A 22,511-nucleotide genomic window follows, 5' to 3' on the forward strand; every position below is an offset into this window, starting at 1 on the left:
ACTTATGGTGATCTTAGGGCTATATTCCACGAAGTCACAGTTATAAGGTAGCTAAGCACTAACGGTGATCTTAGGGCTATATTCCACGAAGTCACAGTTATAAGGTAGCTAATCGTCTTAGGGCTATATTCCACAAAGTCATAGTTATAAGGTAGCTAATCACTTAAGGTGATCTTAGGGCTATATTCCACAAAGTCACAGTTATAAGGTAGCTAATCGTCTTAGGGCTATATTCCACAAAGTCAGTTATAAGGTAGCTAAGCACTTAAGGTGATCTTAGGGCTATATTCCAAAAAGTCAGAGTTATAGGGTAGCTAATCACTTAAGGTGATCTTAGGGCTATATTCCACAAAGTCACAGTTATATGGTAGCTAATCACTTACGGTGATCTTAGGGCTATATTCCACAAAGTCACAGTTATAAGGTAGCTAAGCACTTATGGTGATCTTAGGGTTATATTCCACAAAGTCACAGTTATAAGGTAGCTAAGCACTAACGGTGATCTTAGGGCTATATTCCACGAAGTCACAGTTATAAGGTAGCTAAGCACTTACGGTGATCTTAGGGCTATATTCCACAAAGTCACAGTTATAAGGTAGCTAATCACTTACGGTGATCTTAGGGCTATATTCCACAAAGTCACAGTTATAAGGTAGCTAATCGTCTTAGGGCTATATTCCACAAAGTCATAGTTATAAGGTAGCTAAGCACTTAAGGTGATCTTAGGGCTATATTCCACAAAGTCATAGTTATATGGTAGCTAATCACTAACGGTGATCTTAGGGCTATATTCCACAAAGTCACAGTTATAGGGTAGCTAAACACTTAAGGTGATCTTAGGGCTAAGATCGCTTCATGTAACAGGGCTCTGTTGTGTAAATGTGAATCTTAAGACACACAGTTGAATTTATTAAGACTAAATCTGTTAAGATAGCTTAACAGTTCATAATACTCTTTTAACCACATGATTAAAAGGAATACCATACAAAAATATGATCAAGGAAATACACATCATGTCAATTACTAAAGGAGCCAATTGCTCATCTTTACATAGATTAGCAGAAAAAAAAAGAAAAAAAAAGATAATATTTTTGAATTAAAAAAAACTGAAATGTAAGAGCTAACCCTCCTAGGAGTAACCTACTCCTAGGAACACTGGATGTAAACCAGGGGTCTAGTTTGGGATTTTCAGGTGGTACGCAGACGTTTTCGGCAATGGAATAAAATGCTATTGGCTGCACCCCCTCAATATATTTTAATTAAACAAATATATTTGTAATCCCAGCTGCGTACCTGCGTTTATGGAAGCTAGGCCCCTGTGTAAACAATGCCCTCAAAGAAGAACATTAAGTACTTCCATATGAGCATACTGTATTTTGTATTTATCAATCAGTCACGGCTCTAACAGCTTCTAAATGGAGAAATCTGTTCCAGTTTTTAAAGATCAAAACGATTCATTATAAATCAAATATAACTACTGGACTATCCAAGAGATATCTGCGAGAGCTATAACCAAGGACTAGAAATCAAGTTGAATCCAACTGAAACAAAAGGAGTCCAGGGACCAATTCACAAAACATTGCAAGTCTAGAGTTGCATGTAACATAAATCTACGACTAAAGCACAATTTGTATTACCTACAAGAAATCTAGTTTTCTTTTGTGCTGAAATGCTCCATTTTAAGTAATGATGTAATTTTCTCCCTCAAATAGATGCCACACACGTGTAAATGTATGCCCCGTGTAACTGCTAGTCGCAGACGTAAACTTACAATGTGTTGTGAAATTGACCCCTGATTTGCCAAGAAAAGGAAATGACTGCTAACAGTCTATCCTATGTGTTTCACGTAAGTGGAACAACTGTAATATGTTCTGGGTAACTGAGATAACAAGTGTAGCTACTATAGAAAATGTCTGCTAACAGTCTATCCTATGTGTTTCACGTAAGTGGAACAACTGTAATATGTTCTGGGTAACTGAGATAACAAGTGTAGCTACTATAGAAAATGTCTGCATCGGTACATGTATGTAAATGTCTCAGGTTTCTGGTGTCTATGACTTTGAACAAATACCTGAGAGAACCCTGCAATTAAAAGACAATTAAAAGACAAAACAAAATATTAATATTTTACAAAACACTATATGTATTTACTTTACCCTGATGTTTCCTAGTTTTTTGTTTTAAATTTTAACTGTGAAAATTTTTCTGAACTTTTTATATATGTACATACTTGTATTTTTTAACTTGTCATAATGTTATTAGATTTGTTTGTTATTCTAAATTATGTAAGCACCATCAGTGTTTATTTGCTGTCTGCATGCCCATTGGTCAGTGTTTATTTGCTGTCTGCATGCCCATTGGTCAGTGTTTATTTGCTGTCTGCGTGTTCATTGGTCAGTGCTTATTTGCTGTCTGCGTGTCCATTGGTTGCTGCATCCATAATGGCTGATAAGGAAGATCTGCAAAAAGAAAGAAAACAGAGTGTTACTTAGTTTTACTTATATATCTACAGTGATACATGAATGCATCACCCTGTGGCTGGAGACACTCTAGACTTGTAATCTTTTTAGTACAGGACAAAATCAACCATGCATGTCTCAAAACACGATTTGTAGAAATAAGCTAGCGAGTATGAGTCTTAACGATGATGAAAAATTGGAAATTACTATGGTTCATAGAAGTCTAACATAATGATGGAAATTCTGACCAATCCTTTAGAAAGAGAAAAGAAAGTTAATGTTTGCTTTGTTTAATGGCATCACTGAAGCACATTAATATATTAATCATTGGCTACTGGATGTCAAATATTTGGTCATGTTTGACTCGAATATGGTATTAGAGACTTGTAAAGAAACCCACTGTAGTCCCATATGCTACTCTTGTATGTTAGCACTGTAGAGCACTGGTTAGAATGGGAAAAAACAATGGGTCCGTTTTTTAACCAAGCACTATAGCATTGTAACTGTCTAGACTCTATCCCTACTAAATTCCATGCACATGCACCTGATAATAATAATAATAATAATAATAACAAGGTGTGTTACCGTGCTTCCTGTATCTGGACCCAGAATTACGGCCTATCTGCAGCAATGTACGGTAATAACAACAAGGTGTGTTACCTGGCTTCCTGTATCTGGACCCAGAATTACGGCCTATCTGCAGCAATGTACGGTAATAATATAAGGTGTGTTCATACCTGGCTTCCTGTATCTGGACTCGAAGCCTCTCTTTCATGGCCCCGCCTGGTGACTTCCTTTCTTTCTCTTCTAGGTCGGCGACCGTCGCTCGATAGCCGGTGATATTGTGAAAGACTTGTGCATGCTTGTCTCCCATAGAAACAAAGTATTTCCCACTGATGTCAAATATTAATGATGATATGGATTCTGAAACAAAATTCACGACAACATGACCATATAAGTGCACAACATGAGTAACCAATAACAGTGCACAACATGAGTAACCAATAACAGTGCACAACATGAGTAACCAATAACATGGCACAACATGAGTAACCAATAACAGTGCACAACATGAGTAACCAATAACTCCATCCATGTTTTGAAATTAGTCGATTAATCTTTTCAGGTCTGTGCTGGGAAGACATCATCAACTGAGCTTGTTCGTTCAGGTCTGTGCTGGGAAGACAACATCAACTGAGCTTGTTCGTTCAGGTCTGTGCTGGGAAGACAACATCAACTGAGCTTGTTCGTTCAGGTCTGTGCTGGGAAGACATCATCAACTGAGCTTGTTCGTTCAGGTCTGTGCTGGGAAGACATCATCAACTGAGCTTGTTCGTTCAGGTCTGTGCTGGGAAGACAACATCAACTGAGCTTGTTCGTTCAGGTCTGTGCTGGGAAGACATCATCAACTGAGCTTGTTCGTTCAGGTCTGTGCTGGGAAGACATCATCAACTGAGCTTGTTCGTCACATAAAACCAATAGCAGCACAGGGGTCCACAAACGTGAAATTGTGATAGTTGCCCGGTGGGCAACCAGTAGCTGAAGTTTGGTTGCCCAACATCATCTCTTGGTTGCCCACATATTTCATAAAATGTTTTATGAATATAATTTTGAACTGTCTTTAAAATGAAACTGAAATTTAAAATGTTTTTAGTATTATCATTACTTATCAGTTTAGTTTTATTTCTTTTTTAACATTATTTATCTACAGCTCAACTTCGCTTAGGCTGAAAAAAAGTTTTTTTGGTTTAACGACACCACTGGAGCACACTGATTAATTAATCATTAGCTATTGGATGTCAAACATTTGGTAATTCTGACTCGTAGTCGTCAGAGGAAACCCACTACATTTTTCCTAATGCAGCAAGGGATCTTTTATATGCACTTTCTCACAGACAGAAAGGCACATACCACAGCCTTTGTCCGGTTGTTGTGCACTGGTTGGAAAGAGAAAAAACCCAATCAGCTGAATGGATACACAGAGGTGGTTCGATCTCGCTTGGGCTGTCACAGTCATAATACTTTGTTGAACTCCGGGCTCATCCAGGATTAAAAATACCTGTTGCCAAAAACATTGCCAAATGGGATTTTTATTTGCCATAATGAAAATGTTTTAGCCAAAATTGTTTTGTTTAGTACTGTATAGAGTATTTATATATGAATATGAAAATGTATCTTTTTCAGCTAATTATGTACAAACTGGAATACATCTGAATAACAAAATTATCCCCGATCAAAATCAAAGACAGCAATGGGGGTAGGGGCAGTTAATATATTACTTTGATTTTTCAGTGGGTGAGGGGAGATATGCAGAGTTGGAAGCCAATGCCCTCTGCAAACACACCCCAAATTCTAAGGCCTATGGCATTAATAAAAATCTGAGAGCCAATACTCTTCTTCTTTTTTTAAACAGTGCTCATTATTTCTGTAAAATAGCAATCTTTATTTTGGTATGAACTGCTTTTAATTGTATTTTAAAATAACCCATCTATTCCCCAACAATTTCGTAATTTGCGCCATTTTGTTGATTTCCGCGTAGTGTTAAATGCTTGTTGTTGATTTCAGCTTGTAAAATACTTAGCCTAAGAATGCTGACTTCACCCTATGACAACTATCCATTTACGTCAAAAGGTTTTGATTAAAAAGATAATGAATTCAAATTTTACGGTCTTTTTAAAATCTAGCTTACTTTTGAGACGTCACCTCACAGTCAACAAATTTATATAATATTTTATCTCACAAATATCATGATTATTTTTAACTAATTGTATTCAGTGTATGTTTAACTGCAATTTGTATAAATACTGCATGTTCCTTTCCCGCGATCGCAAAATGCATGAGTGCGAAATTAACAAAGACAACAGAAATAAACAAACGAAACAGCAATTAAGTATTCATTGATGCGAACAACTATTTGGTGGTGGGGGTTTTTCTCACAAATTTACATCAAGATTTACTTGCGTTTAATCGTATTGTTTAATGTCTGCAACGATGTCTTTTGACACGTGCAACAGTCTCGGCTGACTGTCAAGCATGACCTATATGCACACTGAGAACAGCCAACGAACGTTTTCCAAACGTTCGCGAACTATGCGATTGGTTCCCGACATGGACATTGGGTTTAATGTGAAGCGCATAAACCAGTTTAGCGGACGTGTTTGTTTTGCTCGGTCTAGCTGAACTTGGCCCTAGGCTACTTGTCTTTGGCCCTGAACTAGCATGTGTATTGAAACTGACACGCAATTTCGGTCCGTTTTCATTACTTTGGCTCAAAGACTTTACAGAATTAAAATAACATGCTACAGATTTTTTAGACTTTTCTTGCATACATGTTGCCGTTAACATTAATAACTGTGATTATTAAAATAAGCAAACACTGTTATGCTGAATTCTTGATGACACCGCTTCTCGTTACCAGTCGCGAGATCCGTTAATATTTGGTATTATTATTATATGTTAGGTGTCGGATAGTTTATGTAACCGATTGTTCACATCTGAAGATAGAAAATGGCTTAGCCAAATTTTTAGCTCAGAACTGGATGGTTGTTGGCATAGTTTGTGGCCTTTCACATGTCTTGTGCCCTTTTCTAATAGCCACCATTCTGAAACGTATCTGTCTGCATTGAACTCGTCAAAATCATGCACGGTGGACGCTGAGTGGATATTTATATTGCCTGTCAGTCAAGTTATCAGTTTCGATACTTTTGAATTGCCCGTGACTGTCCGAGTGTCGGGAAGTTTTGTTTTTCATTTTACTTGTTTTATGATTTTCTTGGTTGCCCGTCGGGCAACTGTTTGACAAAGAATGGTTGCCCGCAACATATTTTGGTTGTCCCGGGCGCGCGGACAACTGATTTGTGCACCCCTGCAGCACACAGTGTCATAAAATGGTTAAAAAAATGAAGCGTATATTTAACAAGCACTGAGAGAGTACTGCTAAAGAAATACATGTCCCCTACTGAACCCAACAATGTTTCATATCTCCTAAATTCAAGGGCCATAACTCTGTGAAAAGTGGGTAAACCACCATAAAAGTTAAACTTGATCAGTAACAGTACATGATAAAGGTATATACAAAATGTCATATCAGTATCTTCAAGCATTGCAAAACAAAAGTCCGGAAAACATATTTTCATATCTCCTAAGTTTAAGGGCCATACCTCTGTCACAAATGGGTAATCGCCATGAAAGTCAAACTTGATCTGTAACAGTACATGATAAAGGTATACACAAAATTTCAGGTCAATATCTCCAGGCTTTCTAAAAAGAAAACATCTGGAAAACTATATGTGGGACAGACAGACACACAGACAGAAGGACGGAGATGAAACCTACAGTCCCCTCCTGTTGGACTGGCAGAGGACTAAATAAAATATATTTAAATAATTATTATCCAAAATGCTTGTATTTTATACTGTTTGAATACTGAATAAAATTCTAGTGATCCTAAAGTTTGTGTCCTCTGATGTTAGAACATAATCATTCCTCACGAAACCCATTGGCAGTTTGTGTAAAATTAAAGTAGCATAACCGACATATGAACAAACTGATGGTTTGTGTGAAATATAACAGCAGTAGAACACATCATAATACTATTGTAAATGTAAAGTGAATGCATTTACACAGGAACTCAGTACATGTAGAGTATTTATGCCAGACATATATCTGTGTACCTGAATGAACGTTTTCTATGACCTCCTCCTCCTTGCCGGTCAGGGCGTTACATACAGAGATGGTGGTGTCCCCGGCTATAACGATGGTGCGCGCGTCGGGCGACAACACTATCAACCTGAGACACGGGTTACTCAACGTGCCTGTGAGTAGCAGCTTCGGGTCCTGATCATACTCGTATTTCACTGTAACATACAAACATTTCAACAGTTATACAAACATTTCAACAGTTATACAAACACTCAACAGTTATACAAACATTTCAACAGTTATACAAACATTTCAACCATATCAACCTGACTGGGGTTACTCAACGTGCCTGTGAGTAGAAGCTTTCGATCATGATTGTACTGTATTTCACTGTATCATACAAACATTCATAGAAACATTTCAACGCTTATGCAAACTTTTCTACATTTACGCACAACTGTTATTTAAGGATTATTCACAACATTCCATATATTCATAAGCATACACACTATGGACTAATTGTGAGTCTATGATAAGAATGAGCATAAGAAGGCCAAAAGATCTGGTGTGGGCTTTAACATCTTCACTTACCGTCCGTGTTCCAGTATTTCCATGTCCCATCTTTAGATACAGAAACCATACTGCAAAACAGACACAGGCATTGTGAAACATTACTTCAAAGGTCTGAGACATAGACATTCACAAGTCCAAATTTTACATTAGTTTTGATTTTCAGTTTTCAAAAATATTCTATGACAAAACAGAACTGATTACTTAGTAAGATAATATATTAATGTGTTATGTTCATATTTAGCTATGTGACTAGACAAAAAAGAACAACGTTTTTTTAAAAATTAAAGTTGTTACTGAATGCCAGATGAAGCTTAGAACACTATGTTTGTCCATTCCTTTCTTTTGTGACCCTTATGAACGTAGAGCAATTGCTGTGCTTGGCCATCCATCCATACTGACTCCACAAAATCTTTGGTCTCATACGTTTGATATTAGTTTTATAAACTTCTTATAGGTTTATGAATTGTTTATAGAAGCATTCATTATATAACATTTGAGACATGCTGGCTAAAACCTTCATCATGTCAATTGTAAAAGTTAATAAGAAAACACTTGATTGGCAAACTCCGGTTATGTGTGTAAACGATCCGGAAGTGACCAGTTGTGTGTATTGTCCTTTATAAGTTAAATTAAATTAATAATAAAATAATACCTTTCCTTTATTTACAATGATTACTTTTATAAAATAAAAGTAATCTTGTTGGAAATTAATAAATAATATTGTACTTTTTGAAGAAACCGTTGAAGCAGGCGTCAAGACGAGTTCTGTTTTTGGCATTGACGGGTAAGTAAGTGTTTTGATAACTTGATTTAATTTTAGATCACAACTAAACAAATATGTCTTACTAAGTAGAAAATTAGTTGTACAAGACCTATAATATTATCTAACTGAAAATGATTATATAAATTAATATCTTAAATAATTAGACTTTAATTTGATTGAAAACTATTTGGAACCGCCCTCACGCCATAGTAAACAACAAAATCCTGTTTTGTGCTTAGAACTCCTATGGCATGGAAATTAACTAAAATTAACATTAATTTCAATAAAATATTTTTTGTTTAACCTATTTCTGGCTCTAACAGAAATAGACGTAATTAATACAGTGATCAAAATATATATTAGGATGTTGTGTTAATCGCGAGATAGGCTTGTGTTACTGATTTACCACATCCGTCAGTTTTTGATTTCACCCCAGGAATTATCTCCCCTCTAGTTTAATTATAAATTCGTCTCGGGCACCTTTACGTCGCACAGAGAAGAATACAAATGTATTTATGTGAATGAATCTAGTGTTATTTATATCATTTGTTGATCTTGCTCATTTTAGTAGTGTGTTATTTATGTCAACAAAGATAATTCTTTGTTGACATGCAAAGCTTATATACTGTATAAATATCTGGCCGATCGGTGTGTGGAGCCTTTGAACAACTAGTAGTTACACTTAGAAATATATCCGGTCACGGCAACACTACCATATAACCCACACCACCCTGAACCGGTTACAACAATATATATATAATTTGGATATATTAATAGAGACGGTGTCACCTAAGTTGTGTTTTTCCTTGTGTGCTAAAAGTAAAGGTACGAGTGTTTCCTGAACATATATCATAGTGGGTCTATTAAATACCACATTTGTAACAATACTGACTACTTACCGACTAGAATCACTGTTAAAACTAAAGCTATGGACCCCAGCACCATGACCTTTGAGTTCAAAAGCTCTTTTAGCTTCTTTGAAGTTGCCCGACTTGTCAAACACCACCTCCCAGACTTTGATGTCAGGAGTGAAACCTGCAACAAAAACACTGAACTCTTAACAACTCCTTTGAGACAAATGACATGCATGGATCACAAGGTGTAAATAATTTCTGACCTAAGTAAGTGAAGCTCTATTCATTGCTGTACAGACTAGCTAACAGAAGGCAAGACTACCTGATTGGCTGATGTTTATTAAGCTTGCATTCATTGTGTGTGTATGTTGATGTAGTGGTTGTGTATTCTGTCATTGTTCAATAATGAAATGAATCAATGTTTTCACTAATAACCATGTTGCTTTGAGAAAGCATTATGTCTGAAATGTTTTTAGTTCCCATGAGCTTTTCCTCAAACAACAAGGACAAGAAGACTTTTTGGCTGAAGTCGGGAATTTGTAAACAAATTTGGAGATGTTCATTACTGCCACTTCTACAGTGTAGGTGTGGCACTAAAATGTCAAAATTAATTTTACATACTGAGAAATCATTTATATTTGTGGGGTTAAATTAATTTTACATACTGAGAAATCATTTACATACTGAGAAATCATTTATATTTGTGGGGTTAAATTAATTTTACATACTGAGAAATCATTTATATTTGTGGGGTTAAATTAATTTTACATACTGAGAAATCCTTTATATTTGTGGGGTTAAATTAATTTTACATACTGAGAAATCCTTTATATTTGTGGGCTTAAATGTTCGGGCTTTTGCTAACATACTGTACACATTTCGTTCAGTACTTAAATTTGTAGGTCTAAAATGTAGTATCCTAAATTCACATCGTAGGTAAGCCTATATATATATTATATTTTTGTTATGTTTTTAAATTTGTTGACGGCTCTAGTCCATGAATTACACATAAATTAGACAACCCCGAATCAAGATGACTTCGCAGTAATGAGATAATCAGCAGAGAACTGACTCACCTGATGAAGCGACAAATCGTCCGCAGTGAGACACGGCGCCATACGAGTTGTTCATCTGATGTGTGTCGATGGCGGCCAGTAGTTCCCCCTTGATGGTCCACACATTGAGCTGCGTGTCGCGGTGACACGTCATGATGAACTTGCCACTGCTAGAAATACCAATACTGATGATCTCCGCCGAGTGGGTCTGCTGTAGAGATAATACAACATCAAAATACAGGTTGAAATACCGCCGAGTGGGTCTACTTTAGAGATAATACAGCATCAAAATACAGGTTGAAATACCGACACTGATGATCTCGGCTGAGTGGGTCTGCTGTAGAGATAATACAGCATCAAAACACAGGTGGAAATACCGACACTGATGATCTCGGCCGAGTGGGTCTGCTGTAGAGATAATACAGCATACAGCATCAAAACACAGGTTGGAATACCGACACTGATGATCTCGGCCGAGTGGGTCTGCTGTAGAGATAATACAGCATCAAAACACAGGTGGAAATACCGACACTGATGATCTCGGCCGAGTGGGTCTGCTGTAGAGATAATACAGCATCAAAACACAGGTGGAAATACCAACACTGATGATCTCGGCCGAGTGGGTCTGCTGTAGAGATAATACAGCATCAAAATACAGGTTGAAATACCGCCGAGTGGGTCTGCTTTAGAGATAATACAGCATCAAAATACAGGTTGAAATACCGACACTGATGATCTCGGCCGAGTGGGTCTGCTGTAGAGATAATACAGCATCAAAACACAGGTGGAAATACCGACACTGATGAACTCGGCCGAGTGGGTCTGCTGTAGAGATAATACAGCATCAAAACACAGGTGGAAATACCGACACTGATGATCTCGGCCGAGTGGGTCTGCTGTAGAGATAATACAGCATCAAAACACAGGTGGAAATACCGACACTGATGAACTCGGCCGAGTGGGTCTGCTGTAGAGATAATACAGCATCAAAACACAGGTGGAAATACCGACACTGATGATCTCGGCCGAGTGGGTCTGCTGTAGAGATAATACAGCATCAAAACACAGGTGGAAATACCGACACTGATGAACTCGGCCGAGTGGGTCTGCTGTAGAGATAATACAGCATCAAAACACAGGTGGAAATACCGACACTGATGATCTCGGCCGAGTGGGTCTGCTGTAGAGATAATACAGCATCAAAACACAGGTGGAAATACCGACACTGATGATCTCGGCCGAGTGGGTCTGCTGTAGAAATAATACAGCATCAAAACACAGGTGGAAATACCGACACTGATGATCTCGGCCGAGTGGGTCTGCTGTAGAGATAATACGCATCAAAACACAGGTGGAAATACCGACACTGATGATCTCGGCCGAGTGGGTCTGCTGTAGAGATAATACAGCATCAAAACACAGGTGGAAATACCCACTGATGATCTCGGCCGAGTGGGTCTGCTGTAGAGATAATACAGCATCAAAACACAGGTGGAAATACCGACACTGATGATCTCGGCCGAGTGGGTCTGCTGTAGAGATAATACGCATCAAAACACAGGTGGAAATACCGACACTGATGATCTCGGCCGAGTGGGTCTGCTGTAGAGATAATACAGCATCAAAACACAGGTGGAAATACCGACACTGATGATCTCGGCCGAGTGGGTCTGCTGTAGAGATAATACAGCATCAAAACACAGGTGGAAATACCGACACTGATGATCTCGGCCGAGTGGGTCTGCTGTAGAGATAATACAGCATCAAAACACAGGTGGAAATACCGACACTGATGATCTCGGCCGAGTGGGTCTGCTGTAGAGATAATACAGCATCAAAATACAGGTTGAAATACCGAGTGGGTCTGCTTTAGAGATAATACAGCATCAAAATACAGGTGGAAATACCGACACTGATGATCTCGGCCGAGTGGGTCTGCTGTAGAGATAATACAGCATCAAAACACAGGTGGAAATACCGACACTGATGAACTCGGCCGAGTGGGTCTGCTGTAGAGATAACACAGCATCAAAACACAGGTGGAAATACCGACACTGATGATCTCGGCCGAGTGGGTCTGCTGTAGAGATAATACAGCATCAAAACACAGGTGGAAATACCGACACTGATGATCTCGGCCGAGTGGGTCTGCTGTAGAGATAACACAGCATCAAAACACAGGTGGAAATACCGACACTGATGAACTCGGCCGAGTGGGTCTGCTGTAGAGATAATACAGCATCAAAACACAGGTGGAAATACCGACACTGATGATCTCGGCCGAGTGGGTCTGCTGTAGAGATAACACAGCATCAAAACACAGGTGGAAATACCGACACTGATGATCTCGGCCGAGTGGGTCTGCTGTAGAGATAACACAGCATCAAAACACAGGTGGAAATACCGACACTGATGATCTCGGCCGAGTGGGTCTGCTGTAGAGATAATACAGCATCAAAACACAGGTGGAAATACCGACACTGATGATCTCGGCCGAGTGGGTCTGCTGTAGAGATAATACAGCATCAAAACACAGGTGGAAATACCGACACTGATGATCTCGGCCGAGTGGGTCTGCTGTAGAGATAATACAGCATCAAAACACAGGTGGAAATACCGACCCGATGATCTCGGCCGAGTGGGTCTGCTGTAGAGATAATACAGCATCAAAACACAGGTGGAAATACCGACACTGATGATCTCGGCCGAGTGGGTCTGCTGTAGAAATAATACAGCATCAAAACACAGGTGGAAATACCGACCCGATGATCTCGGCCGAGTGGGTCTGCTGTAGAAATAATACAACCAGGTATTCAAACAGGTATGTAGAAACCTGCTAAAATATTATTTCTAGACTTGATATACCCCATGAAATAGAATTTGTATAAGGACAAGACAAGGAATTTTTTTTTTTTTTTTCTGCCCTGTGATCATTTGAACTAATTAAAAACTGTTTTTCTGTTATTATGGTAATGGTATATTATGTTACATTATGATGGGCAACAGGCTTTTGGTTCTGTGATTTTGCCGACATGTTACTGACATACTACCAGAAATGATCATATGGATGAAGCATGGGGTAACTTCATTTTAATTTCGTTTCAAATTATACAAAACATGCATTTTTTAATATGAAATGTAGAAAAAATCAAGAAAAAAAATTGGTTGGATGTACTATTTTAGTATTATTGTCATGTTTTACAATATAAGTGCTAAAGCAATACATGGGTCAAAAACATTTTCATATATCCTTAGTTCAAGGGTCATAACCCTGTAAAAACGGATAAATCACCATCAAGGAAGGAAATGGTTTATTTAACGATGCACTCAACACATTTTATTTACAGTTATATGGCGTCGGACATATGGTTAAGGACCACACATATATTGAGGGAGGAAATCCACTGTCGCCACTTCATGGGCTACTTTTTTTTATTAGCAGCAAGGGATCTTTTATATGCACCATCCCATAGATAGGATAGCACATACCACGGCCTTTGATGTACCAGTCATGGTGTACTGGCTGGAGTGAGAAATAGCCCAATGGGCCTAGTGACGGGGATCGATCCCAAACTGACCGTGCACCAAGCGAATGCTTTACCACTGGGCTTTGTCTTGCCCCCAAAATCACCATGAAAGTCAAACTTAATCTGTAACAGTAAATGATAAAGCTTTATAACAAATGTCAGTCCACTATCTTGAGGCACCGTGAAAAAGAGATTTGGAATTTTTTATATATTTATATATAAAATCATAAGTTCCAGGGCCATAACTCTGTCAAAAATGGGTAAATCACCATAAAAGTCAAACTTGATCAAGAACATGATAAAGCTATATACAAAATGTCTGCTCAAAAGCAAAAAAAAGTCCTGAAAACTAATTATTTCAAATATCTTAAGTTCAAGGGCCATAATTCTGTCAAAAATAGGTACATCCTCATTGATCGATAAAGCTATACACAAAATTTCAGCTTAGTATCTTGCGGAATTGTGAAAAATAAGTCCGGAAAACTATATGTGGGACAGACAGACAAACAGTCAGACAGCAGGATGGAAACCAAAATAGTTGGACCATAAGGCTACTAAGAAACAAACAACCCTTCTATTATTAAATAAAGAAAAAACCCATTTTACTGCCATGTATAAGCCATGTTAACTTCTTCCTAAGAAATATTGGGATGAAAATGTTTGTAGCACGACTAGATTACCTTTGGGAAATCAAAAGATGCTGCCAGTGTCACATTGCCTGTGTCTTCCTTCTTTCCTATTCGGAATATTCGAATCGTGTTCTCATTGAACAGACATGTCAAAAATGCCCTGGAAAAAGAACAAGACACAGAATTTTATATAAAATATTATGACGCATCTTATTCTACTATATACTAAAAAACAAGAGACCCATGGTTAAAAAACCCCCACATATCTAACACTTTAAAATGCTGCAAAGTAATGTTCAATAAAGTTATAGTAGTTTGTTATGTGCTATTCTACTGTGAGAATTGTGCAAAAACCAGACTTGTTGGTGAAAAAGGGAAGGAATAGTTTTATGACAGCACCCGTCTCCTCACTTCCTAGACCAAATGTTACACTCTTACTAGCTATAGTTTTAAATGTGCTGGAGTGTCGATAAATATATCTTTCATTAATCAAGATATGCTGAAGAAATGTGTTAAATATAAATGATTTAATTTTAATTTTAAGTACTAATTCTCACAGTGGATTCAGCAGCAGGCAGTAAAACAAGCTCTCTCTATTAAACATGACAGCTAGTAGTTCCCCTATATCACTGACAGCTAGTAGTTCCCCTATATCACTGACAGCTAGTAGTTCGTATCTGTTAAATTTATTGGAAATTATAAAACTATTTATAGTAATGTTGTCCCCTATATCACTGACAGCTAGTAGTTCGTATCTGTTAAATTTATTGGAAATTATAAAACTATTTATAGTAATGTTGTCCCCTATATCACTGACAGCTAGTAGTTCGTATCTGTTAAATTTATTGGAAATTATAAAACTATTTATAGTTATGTTGTCCCCTATATCACTGACAGGTAGTAATTTTTTTCAAAGATCTCTACAATCATGGTTGATAAAATTGACAGTAACTAAAGTAAATAAAACGTGACTTACTTGGAATCTGGACTAAAAGAAACTTTTGTAGCATGATCCAACTCTACAGTACCTCGAATAAATCTAAATATTAAAAATAAAAGTATATAAGTCACTATTTAACAGATTTTAGGTGCACTAAAAACAAATTAATCTAAACCAATCTGATGTAATTAAACAGCTTTCCTCACCCACTGAAAGCACATTGATAATTATTGAATATTGTACTATTGTATTTCCAGTTGTCACAGTAACAAAATTAAGGAAACTTGGGTTTAAATTGTAATGTTCAGCATATTTAGCAAGCTTCTTGATGGTTGTTTAATTATAAGACACTTAAACCTTCAACAATGCTATCATATCACAAATAATTTTTCGTGCAAAATAATTCCTTATTGTTTTAATTAACGTAAAAATGTCAAAAACCAAACTAAAGAATACATTTACCTCAATTCTTTTAGCTCAACATCATGTCGCTAGAAAATTAAACATCACATTCCTTAAGAAAGATATTGAAATTATTTAACATTTATTATCTAGTAAATATATATATTTTTTAATCCTACTTTAGCCAGTGACAGAACTTACTTGTGTTCTTTCTGTGGAAATTCCTTCACACTCCAAAGCATTAATGATCTATCTGTAAACATATATTACTCACAAGTTAACTGCAAAAGCAATCAAAGCAGTAAATTTTAAAGTGTTATAATACAAATGATTTGCATGTATATATAGGAATAAATTAAAACTATATAATATATTTATTCTAATTCTATACATATTTTTCAACCTATTTTCATGCTTATATCCAATTACAGTTCAAGCACACTGTCCTGGAAACACACCTCAGCTATCTGGGCTGTCTGTCCAGGACAGTGAGTTAGTTGTTAGTACCTACCAGCCTATAGTCCGATGGCTTAATCACTGTGCCACCGAGGCCAGTTCAATACATATGTGAGAATTAATATGACTGGATCTGTAATAAAATTTTAGGTTGCAAAATCTGCAATACACTGGCTGCAAATTTTCCTTACAACATACTGTACGTTACATGTTAAGTGCTCATTTTGCATTTTGCACAAACCAGTGGTTTACCACGTGAACATACTCTATGTTATTGCCTACCACTGTTCTTGTTATTATCGCTAGTTAATATGTAGACAAAACACTTTTAGTTCTGACTATGCATGATGCATAAAACAAATTTGAAGAGAAATCCATAACTACTATTGCCATGCCCAACAGCTAGTGAAAACAAAAGAAGTCAAATGTTGTAGTTAAGTTGATTTTGTAAATATGAATATCCTGCCCCCACCCCAACCCCCCAATGTTAGTGTTTTTAACCTCTATCTCCCCCTTTAGGTGACATACCTGATTATTACTATTATTTAGTAAAATTGTATTAACTTAGAGTAAAGTAGGGTTATTGAATTTTTAATCGTGACTAGTAATTTTTTTTAAATCACATGGTAATTAGTGGATTTTATAAAAATTGTAGAAGCCCTGAATATCTGTTTTAACTATTTAAATATTTACTTACCTTCTGCTGCCGTTAAAAAATATTTTCCGTTTGGACTGAAGTCAGCAGACAGAATGTTAGCTCCATGGCCCTTCAGCGTGCAGCACAGCCAGGGGTGACTCAGGGGCACATGGGCGGTCTTCTTGCTGCGAACATTGGCACGACTTCGTTTCGAGCCTTTCTCACTAATCTTTTCACTTTTCTTAACCTGCTGATCATTTTCTAAAAATAACAATAACAATAACTCAGCCATCATGGGCAGTGTTATTATTATAACACTCTTAGCTCTCAGGTATGGACCCAATATTGTGGGATGGAAAAAGTTTGTTTATTCACTTAATAATCACCCAAATATCACAACACAAGAAGAATGCCACTGGTTCTGGTCAAACATATTGTTTGTCAAAAGAGGATACAGATATTTACATAATGCAACAAAGGTTCATCATGAAGAGTGAAGTGAATATTAAAATAAAGATAACCTGTTTGTAATATATCGAAGGGAACATCAGACTTATAAATAAAGATAACCTGTTTGTAATATATCGAAGGGAACATCAGACTTATAAATAAAGATAACCTGTTTGTAATATATCGAAGGGAACATCAGACTTATAAATAAAGATAACCTGTTTGTAATATATCGAAGAGAACATCAGACTTATAAATAAAGATAACCTGTTTGTAATATATCGAAGGGAACATAAAGATAACCTGTTTGTAATATATCGAAGGGAACATCAGACTTATAAATAATGATAACCTGTTTGTAATATATCGAAGAGAACATCAGACTTATAAATAATGATAACCTGTTTGTAATATATCGAAGGGAACATCAGACTTATAAATAAAGATAACCTGTTTGTAATATATCGAAGAGAACATCAGACTTATAAATAAAGATAACCTGTTTGTAATATATCGAAGGGAACATCAGACTTATAAATAAAGATAACCTGTTTGTAATATATCGAAGGGAACATCAGACTTATAAATAATGATAACCTGTTTGTAATATATCGAAGAGAACATCAGACTTATAAATAAAGATAACCTGTTTGTAATATATCGAAGAGAACATCAGACTTATAAATAAAGATAACCTGTTTGTAATATATCGAAGGGAACATCAGACTTATAAATAAAGATAACCTGTTTGTAATATATCGAAGGGAACATCAGACTTATAAATAAAGATAACCTGTTTGTAATATATCGAAGGGAACATCAGACTTATAAATAATGATAACCTGTTTGTAATATATCGAAGGGAACATCAGACTTATAAATAAAGATAACCTGTTTGTAATATATCGAAGGGAACATCAGACTTATAAATAAAGATAACCTGTTTGTAATATATCGAAGGGAACATCAGACTTATAAATAAAGATAACCTGTTTGTAATATATCGAAGGGAACATCAGACTTATAAATAATGATCACTTACACCATTCAAGATGAAGAAAAGCTGCCTCTGACTGACAATTAACACTGACTGAAAAGTTAAAAGTTGTAACACCCCCCACCACACATCACACACAATGGACTGTAACTCTAGTTGACCAACTTGAAATTTTAGGCAATTATTTACAATATACTAGGTATATCCAGCGAAGTTTAAAAAAAAAAATGGGTCATGGTCAAAGGTCATGTTGAACTTAACTTTTGAAAGTGTGGTATATAATAAATTTTATGTTCATTCAAAACCTTTGAAAAAGCATTTCAAGTTTTTTCTACATGAATTAGTAAAAAAGTTAGTCTTGAAAATGAGTGGTGCCCCTAACGAGATCTAAGTTCAACAACCTGTATCTCAAAAACTAATTATGCTAGAAGAAAGAAAAGAAATGTTTTATTTAACGACGCACTCAACACATTTTATTTATGGTTATATGGCGTCAGACAAATGGTTAAGGACCACACAGATATTGAGAGAGGAAACCCGCTGTCGCCACTCCATGGGCTACTCTTTTCGAATTCAGCAAGGGATCTGTTATATACACAGACAAGATAGTACATACCACTGCCTTTGTTACACCAGTTGTGGAGCACTGGCTGGAACAAGGAATAGCACAATGGGTCCACCAACGGGGATTGATCCTAGACCGAACATGCATCAAGCGAATGCTTTACCACTGGGCTATGTGGTTGAGAGGTTTTTTCACTGACTACTACAAGTGTACCAAATTTCATTGAAATCTGAAAGGGTGAGTCCTAAAAGTGATTGGTTTAACATGGCAGGGCACAATATTTCACGCGAACCGCCGTTCTGTTCGTGTGTCGGTTACGCAAACTTAAATTTACGCGAACCGCAAATCGGTTACGTCGTGACCTGTAGACGTTCAGAAATTAAAACTCGCAAACTTCACGATTACAGGAAATTTATTCATGCAGACATACTACTAGTATTCCGGCAAATGTTTTAGACTGATTTTTAGTACTTGATGCGCGGCAAACCAGTAGACAACGGTATATTGCAACTGTTTTAACTTGCGACCGAAGGCTCAGTATGGAATGCCCATAACAGAATTATGTATTAAAATGTCTATACATATAGCTATACATGGAATGCCCATAACAGAATTATGTTTTAAAATGGCTATACATGGAATGCCCGTAACAGAATTAAGTTTTGAAATGGCTAAACATAAACAAACAGTGTTTTAATTAGCTTTTTGATATGAGCATTTTGGAGTGGTCAGGTGACATGTGTGATTCTTTAAAAACAATAGACTGCTTTACGGGAGGATCTAAGAAATGTCAAGATTAGATGCCTCTATCCATACATGGCTCAGGCATGGCTATCCCACATCCAGTCTCTGGCAAGGCCAGTGGTTGAGCATCGGACAGAAGGGGAATTATTTATTGAGTCAATTTTGAATTAATTATAATGCGGGCAAAAGGGGAAAATGTTTGTGTCAGCCAAACCCAAATCAGGAAACTAATATATATAACTACTTTTAATATTAATTATTTCACACACTAATTTTGATGGGCAGTCTAATTTATATTACTTTATACTACTCCCATTACAGAATTTTTTTATTTAAAATATTTATTCTCCTTTGTTAGGATGGTGCCGGCCCATTGAAAACTTCAGTGTGACGAACTGAGGGGAGGCCAGTCCGTCTTAAACTGACCCTACGGCCTACACCTACTACCTCCCTATTCACTACCTTCCACCAACCACCCCACACATACACACCTAACCCGTTCTCGACACCAACCAAAAATATTGAAGACACAAATCAACAGAATGGTTTATTCAAAGAAAGTTTGCAATTTCACCAAAGGTGAAAAGGAGAAGAAATTTAAAAGAAGTTACTCGAGGATATAAAGTTAAAGTTTGTTTTGTTTAATAACACCATTAGAGTGTGACAGAAAAATCAACCTCCACTGCAACACTTTATTCAAACACTACTACATACTCATCCCTCAACTGAAACTATATCCCGGAGCTGTGGGCCATGGAAAGTTGAACTGTTACAGGTCCTGACTGGGTTATAATTGTATTCTTGTGTTAAGAACACACCTAGTCTCTACTTTGGCTCCAAATGTAACAGAAAAGTCAACCTCCATTGAGGGGATTTGAACCACATACTCTCAGTAAGAGAATTCAATGCTCTATCAACTGAGCTAATAGGGAAATTACCACTAGCTACTGCCAGTAGGAGCACTTGATCCAAGCACTAAGTACTACATGACCACACTGATTTATTAATCATCAACTACTGGACGTCAAAGATAATTTGATAATTTCGAGAGTTAACACACTTCATTTTATCACAGCTTTTGATATACCAGTAGTGGTGCACTGACTGGAATGAGAAACGGCCCAGTAGGCCCACCAACAGGGAGCGATCCTAGACCAACCATGCATCAGGCAAGCACTTTACCACTGAACTACAACAAGCACCACTTGAGGATATGTGTGCCAAGGGGACTCATGGAGTATCGGTCCAGAATAGCAAACATGTGAGTGTGTGGGGAATGTTAACTCAATAGTTTTCTTAAGAAAGAACCACACTTAGGCCTATTTCGGCCCTTGTGTACGACTCGGAATCTCAGGATTTCAAACTAACATAGTAATTATTATTACACACCAGTGTAAGATATTGCTCATGTCATAACAATCACTCAATAACTAACTAGTGTAATATTGGGTGAAGTAGATCACTTGCTGACCCAATTTGTAGAAAAATAATGTGAAACTCGTGAACAGTGTTGGTATCGGACTTGCTTTCAAAATTGTTCACTCATTTCATAAAAATGGTATGACAAGCAAGCTCGTTTAGTATTCTATATATAGAAAACAATTTAGAAATCTCCAGGGCTCGAAACGGCCTGTTGCCAGGTCTCCAGATGCAACCAATGTCCTGTTTGGGAGACTTAAATGTTAAAAAATAATGGCGTTAAGGGCCCAAATAATATTATTTGCACAATCTTCTTTAGAGCTATAACATATGAGCCACTATTAATATTTGCATTGCATATATTTATTACATATTAAAAATAAAATAGTGCTCGTGGTTCAACTTCATGGTGCGCTTATCTTAATTTGCCAACATTCATTATTATTTTTGGGGCCACCATATTTTTGGGCGAGTTTCGAGCCCTGATCTCACTTTCATTTATATATATTTTTTTTTAATTGACTTTAAACTTATTTTGTTGTGGTCATTTAACCAGTTTTAGTTCTGTCATTAAATTCCTCCAAATGGTTCTCTTACGTTACAGAGACAGCGCAAGACAATGATCGGTTAATTCCCCAAAACATACCATCCTTATCGTTTTCCTTCTTTTCCTTTCTTCCAATGCTGCATAAGAGAACAAAAAGAAATATCACTGCTCCAACTGCAGCAGTAACAGCAATGGTAGAAACAGAGGAAACATCGGACTGTTCGGCGTCCGCCATACTGAAATTTGGCAGGAAGTGACGATGCCATATTTGTGTTCATGGTTTTCATTGATTAAATCTTTACATGACTTAATTTGTGATTGGATACCTATTACTGATCACCGGAAGCAGGTACTTGTTGTTGTTCCTGTTCCAGTTTTGTTATTAAATTCTATGAAGCTAGCGAACAAAGCTAGCGAAATATTTATCGGATGGTTATCTCTAGAGAGGCAAAAAAGGGAGATAACTATATTAAAAATATTTGTTTTAATGTCTGGTGGAATTTATTTATGCTATTGTCAGATATATAAATACAATTTTAGGGAAGGGCCATAAGATGACAAATAGAATAACGAAGATGAATTAAATGAAAGAGAGTAAGAAGGAAGAAAAGAGGAGACACAGACAGTCAGATTGAGAGTACATCAAATAACCTCTACGTTTCACTGTTGATATAATTTTGTTGGGCTTTATTCTTCACATTTTTAGTCATACAATTCAGTGTCTAATCTACTCTTTTCATGGCAGGCTCTTTAACCCAGCATTAAAAATCATGTAACGCGAGTCACAAAAAAAGTCCTCTTTTTTCTTACCACACTGCATGAAGTCACTGGTAGTAGTCTATATAATTTTCTT

The 22,511-nt window shown here is 36.8% G+C and overlaps 1 protein-coding gene across 2 annotated transcripts; it reads right to left on the reverse strand.

Moving 5' to 3' along the window:
* Positions 1-8: 8 nt before the first annotated feature.
* Positions 9-21,898, reverse strand: LOC121367377 (transducin beta-like protein 2). 2 transcript variants are annotated; one of them, XM_041491519.1, is made up of 11 exons: positions 21,758-21,898; positions 16,997-17,197; positions 16,045-16,096; positions 15,478-15,540; positions 14,553-14,661; positions 10,367-10,553; positions 9,336-9,471; positions 7,692-7,741; positions 7,133-7,315; positions 3,197-3,383; positions 9-2,459 (listed from the first exon to the last, which is right to left on the reverse strand). In XM_041491519.1, exons 1-11 carry the CDS (start codon positions 21,891-21,893, stop codon positions 2,402-2,404), a joined length of 1,362 nt encoding a protein of 453 aa, XP_041347453.1. In that variant the 5' UTR covers positions 21,894-21,898; the 3' UTR covers positions 9-2,401. The 2 variants fall into 2 exon arrangements, with proteins under 2 accessions (XP_041347453.1, XP_041347452.1); XM_041491518.1 differs by having other exon boundaries at positions 10,367-10,556.
* Between the last annotated feature and the right edge of the window lie 613 nt (positions 21,899-22,511).

This window comes from Gigantopelta aegis, chromosome 3, assembly GCF_016097555.1.
Source record: "Gigantopelta aegis isolate Gae_Host chromosome 3, Gae_host_genome, whole genome shotgun sequence".
NCBI classification, from domain to species: Eukaryota; Metazoa; Mollusca; class Gastropoda; order Neomphalida; family Peltospiridae; genus Gigantopelta; species Gigantopelta aegis.

Excerpts from the sequence above, each read along its gene's own strand:
- LOC121367377 (XM_041491518.1), bottom strand. The coding sequence starts at position 21,893 with ATGGCGGACGCCGAACAGTCCGATGTTTCCTCTGTTTCTACCATTGCT. Across the intron at positions 14,662-15,477 it reads TCTTTTAGTCCAGATTCCAA|GGCATTTTTGACATGTCTGT; the intron begins GTAAGTCACGTT and ends TTCTTTTTCCAG. Across the intron at positions 7,316-7,691 it reads GAAATACTGGAACACGGACG|TGAAATACGAGTATGATCAG; the intron begins GTAAGTGAAGAT and ends TGTATGTTACAG.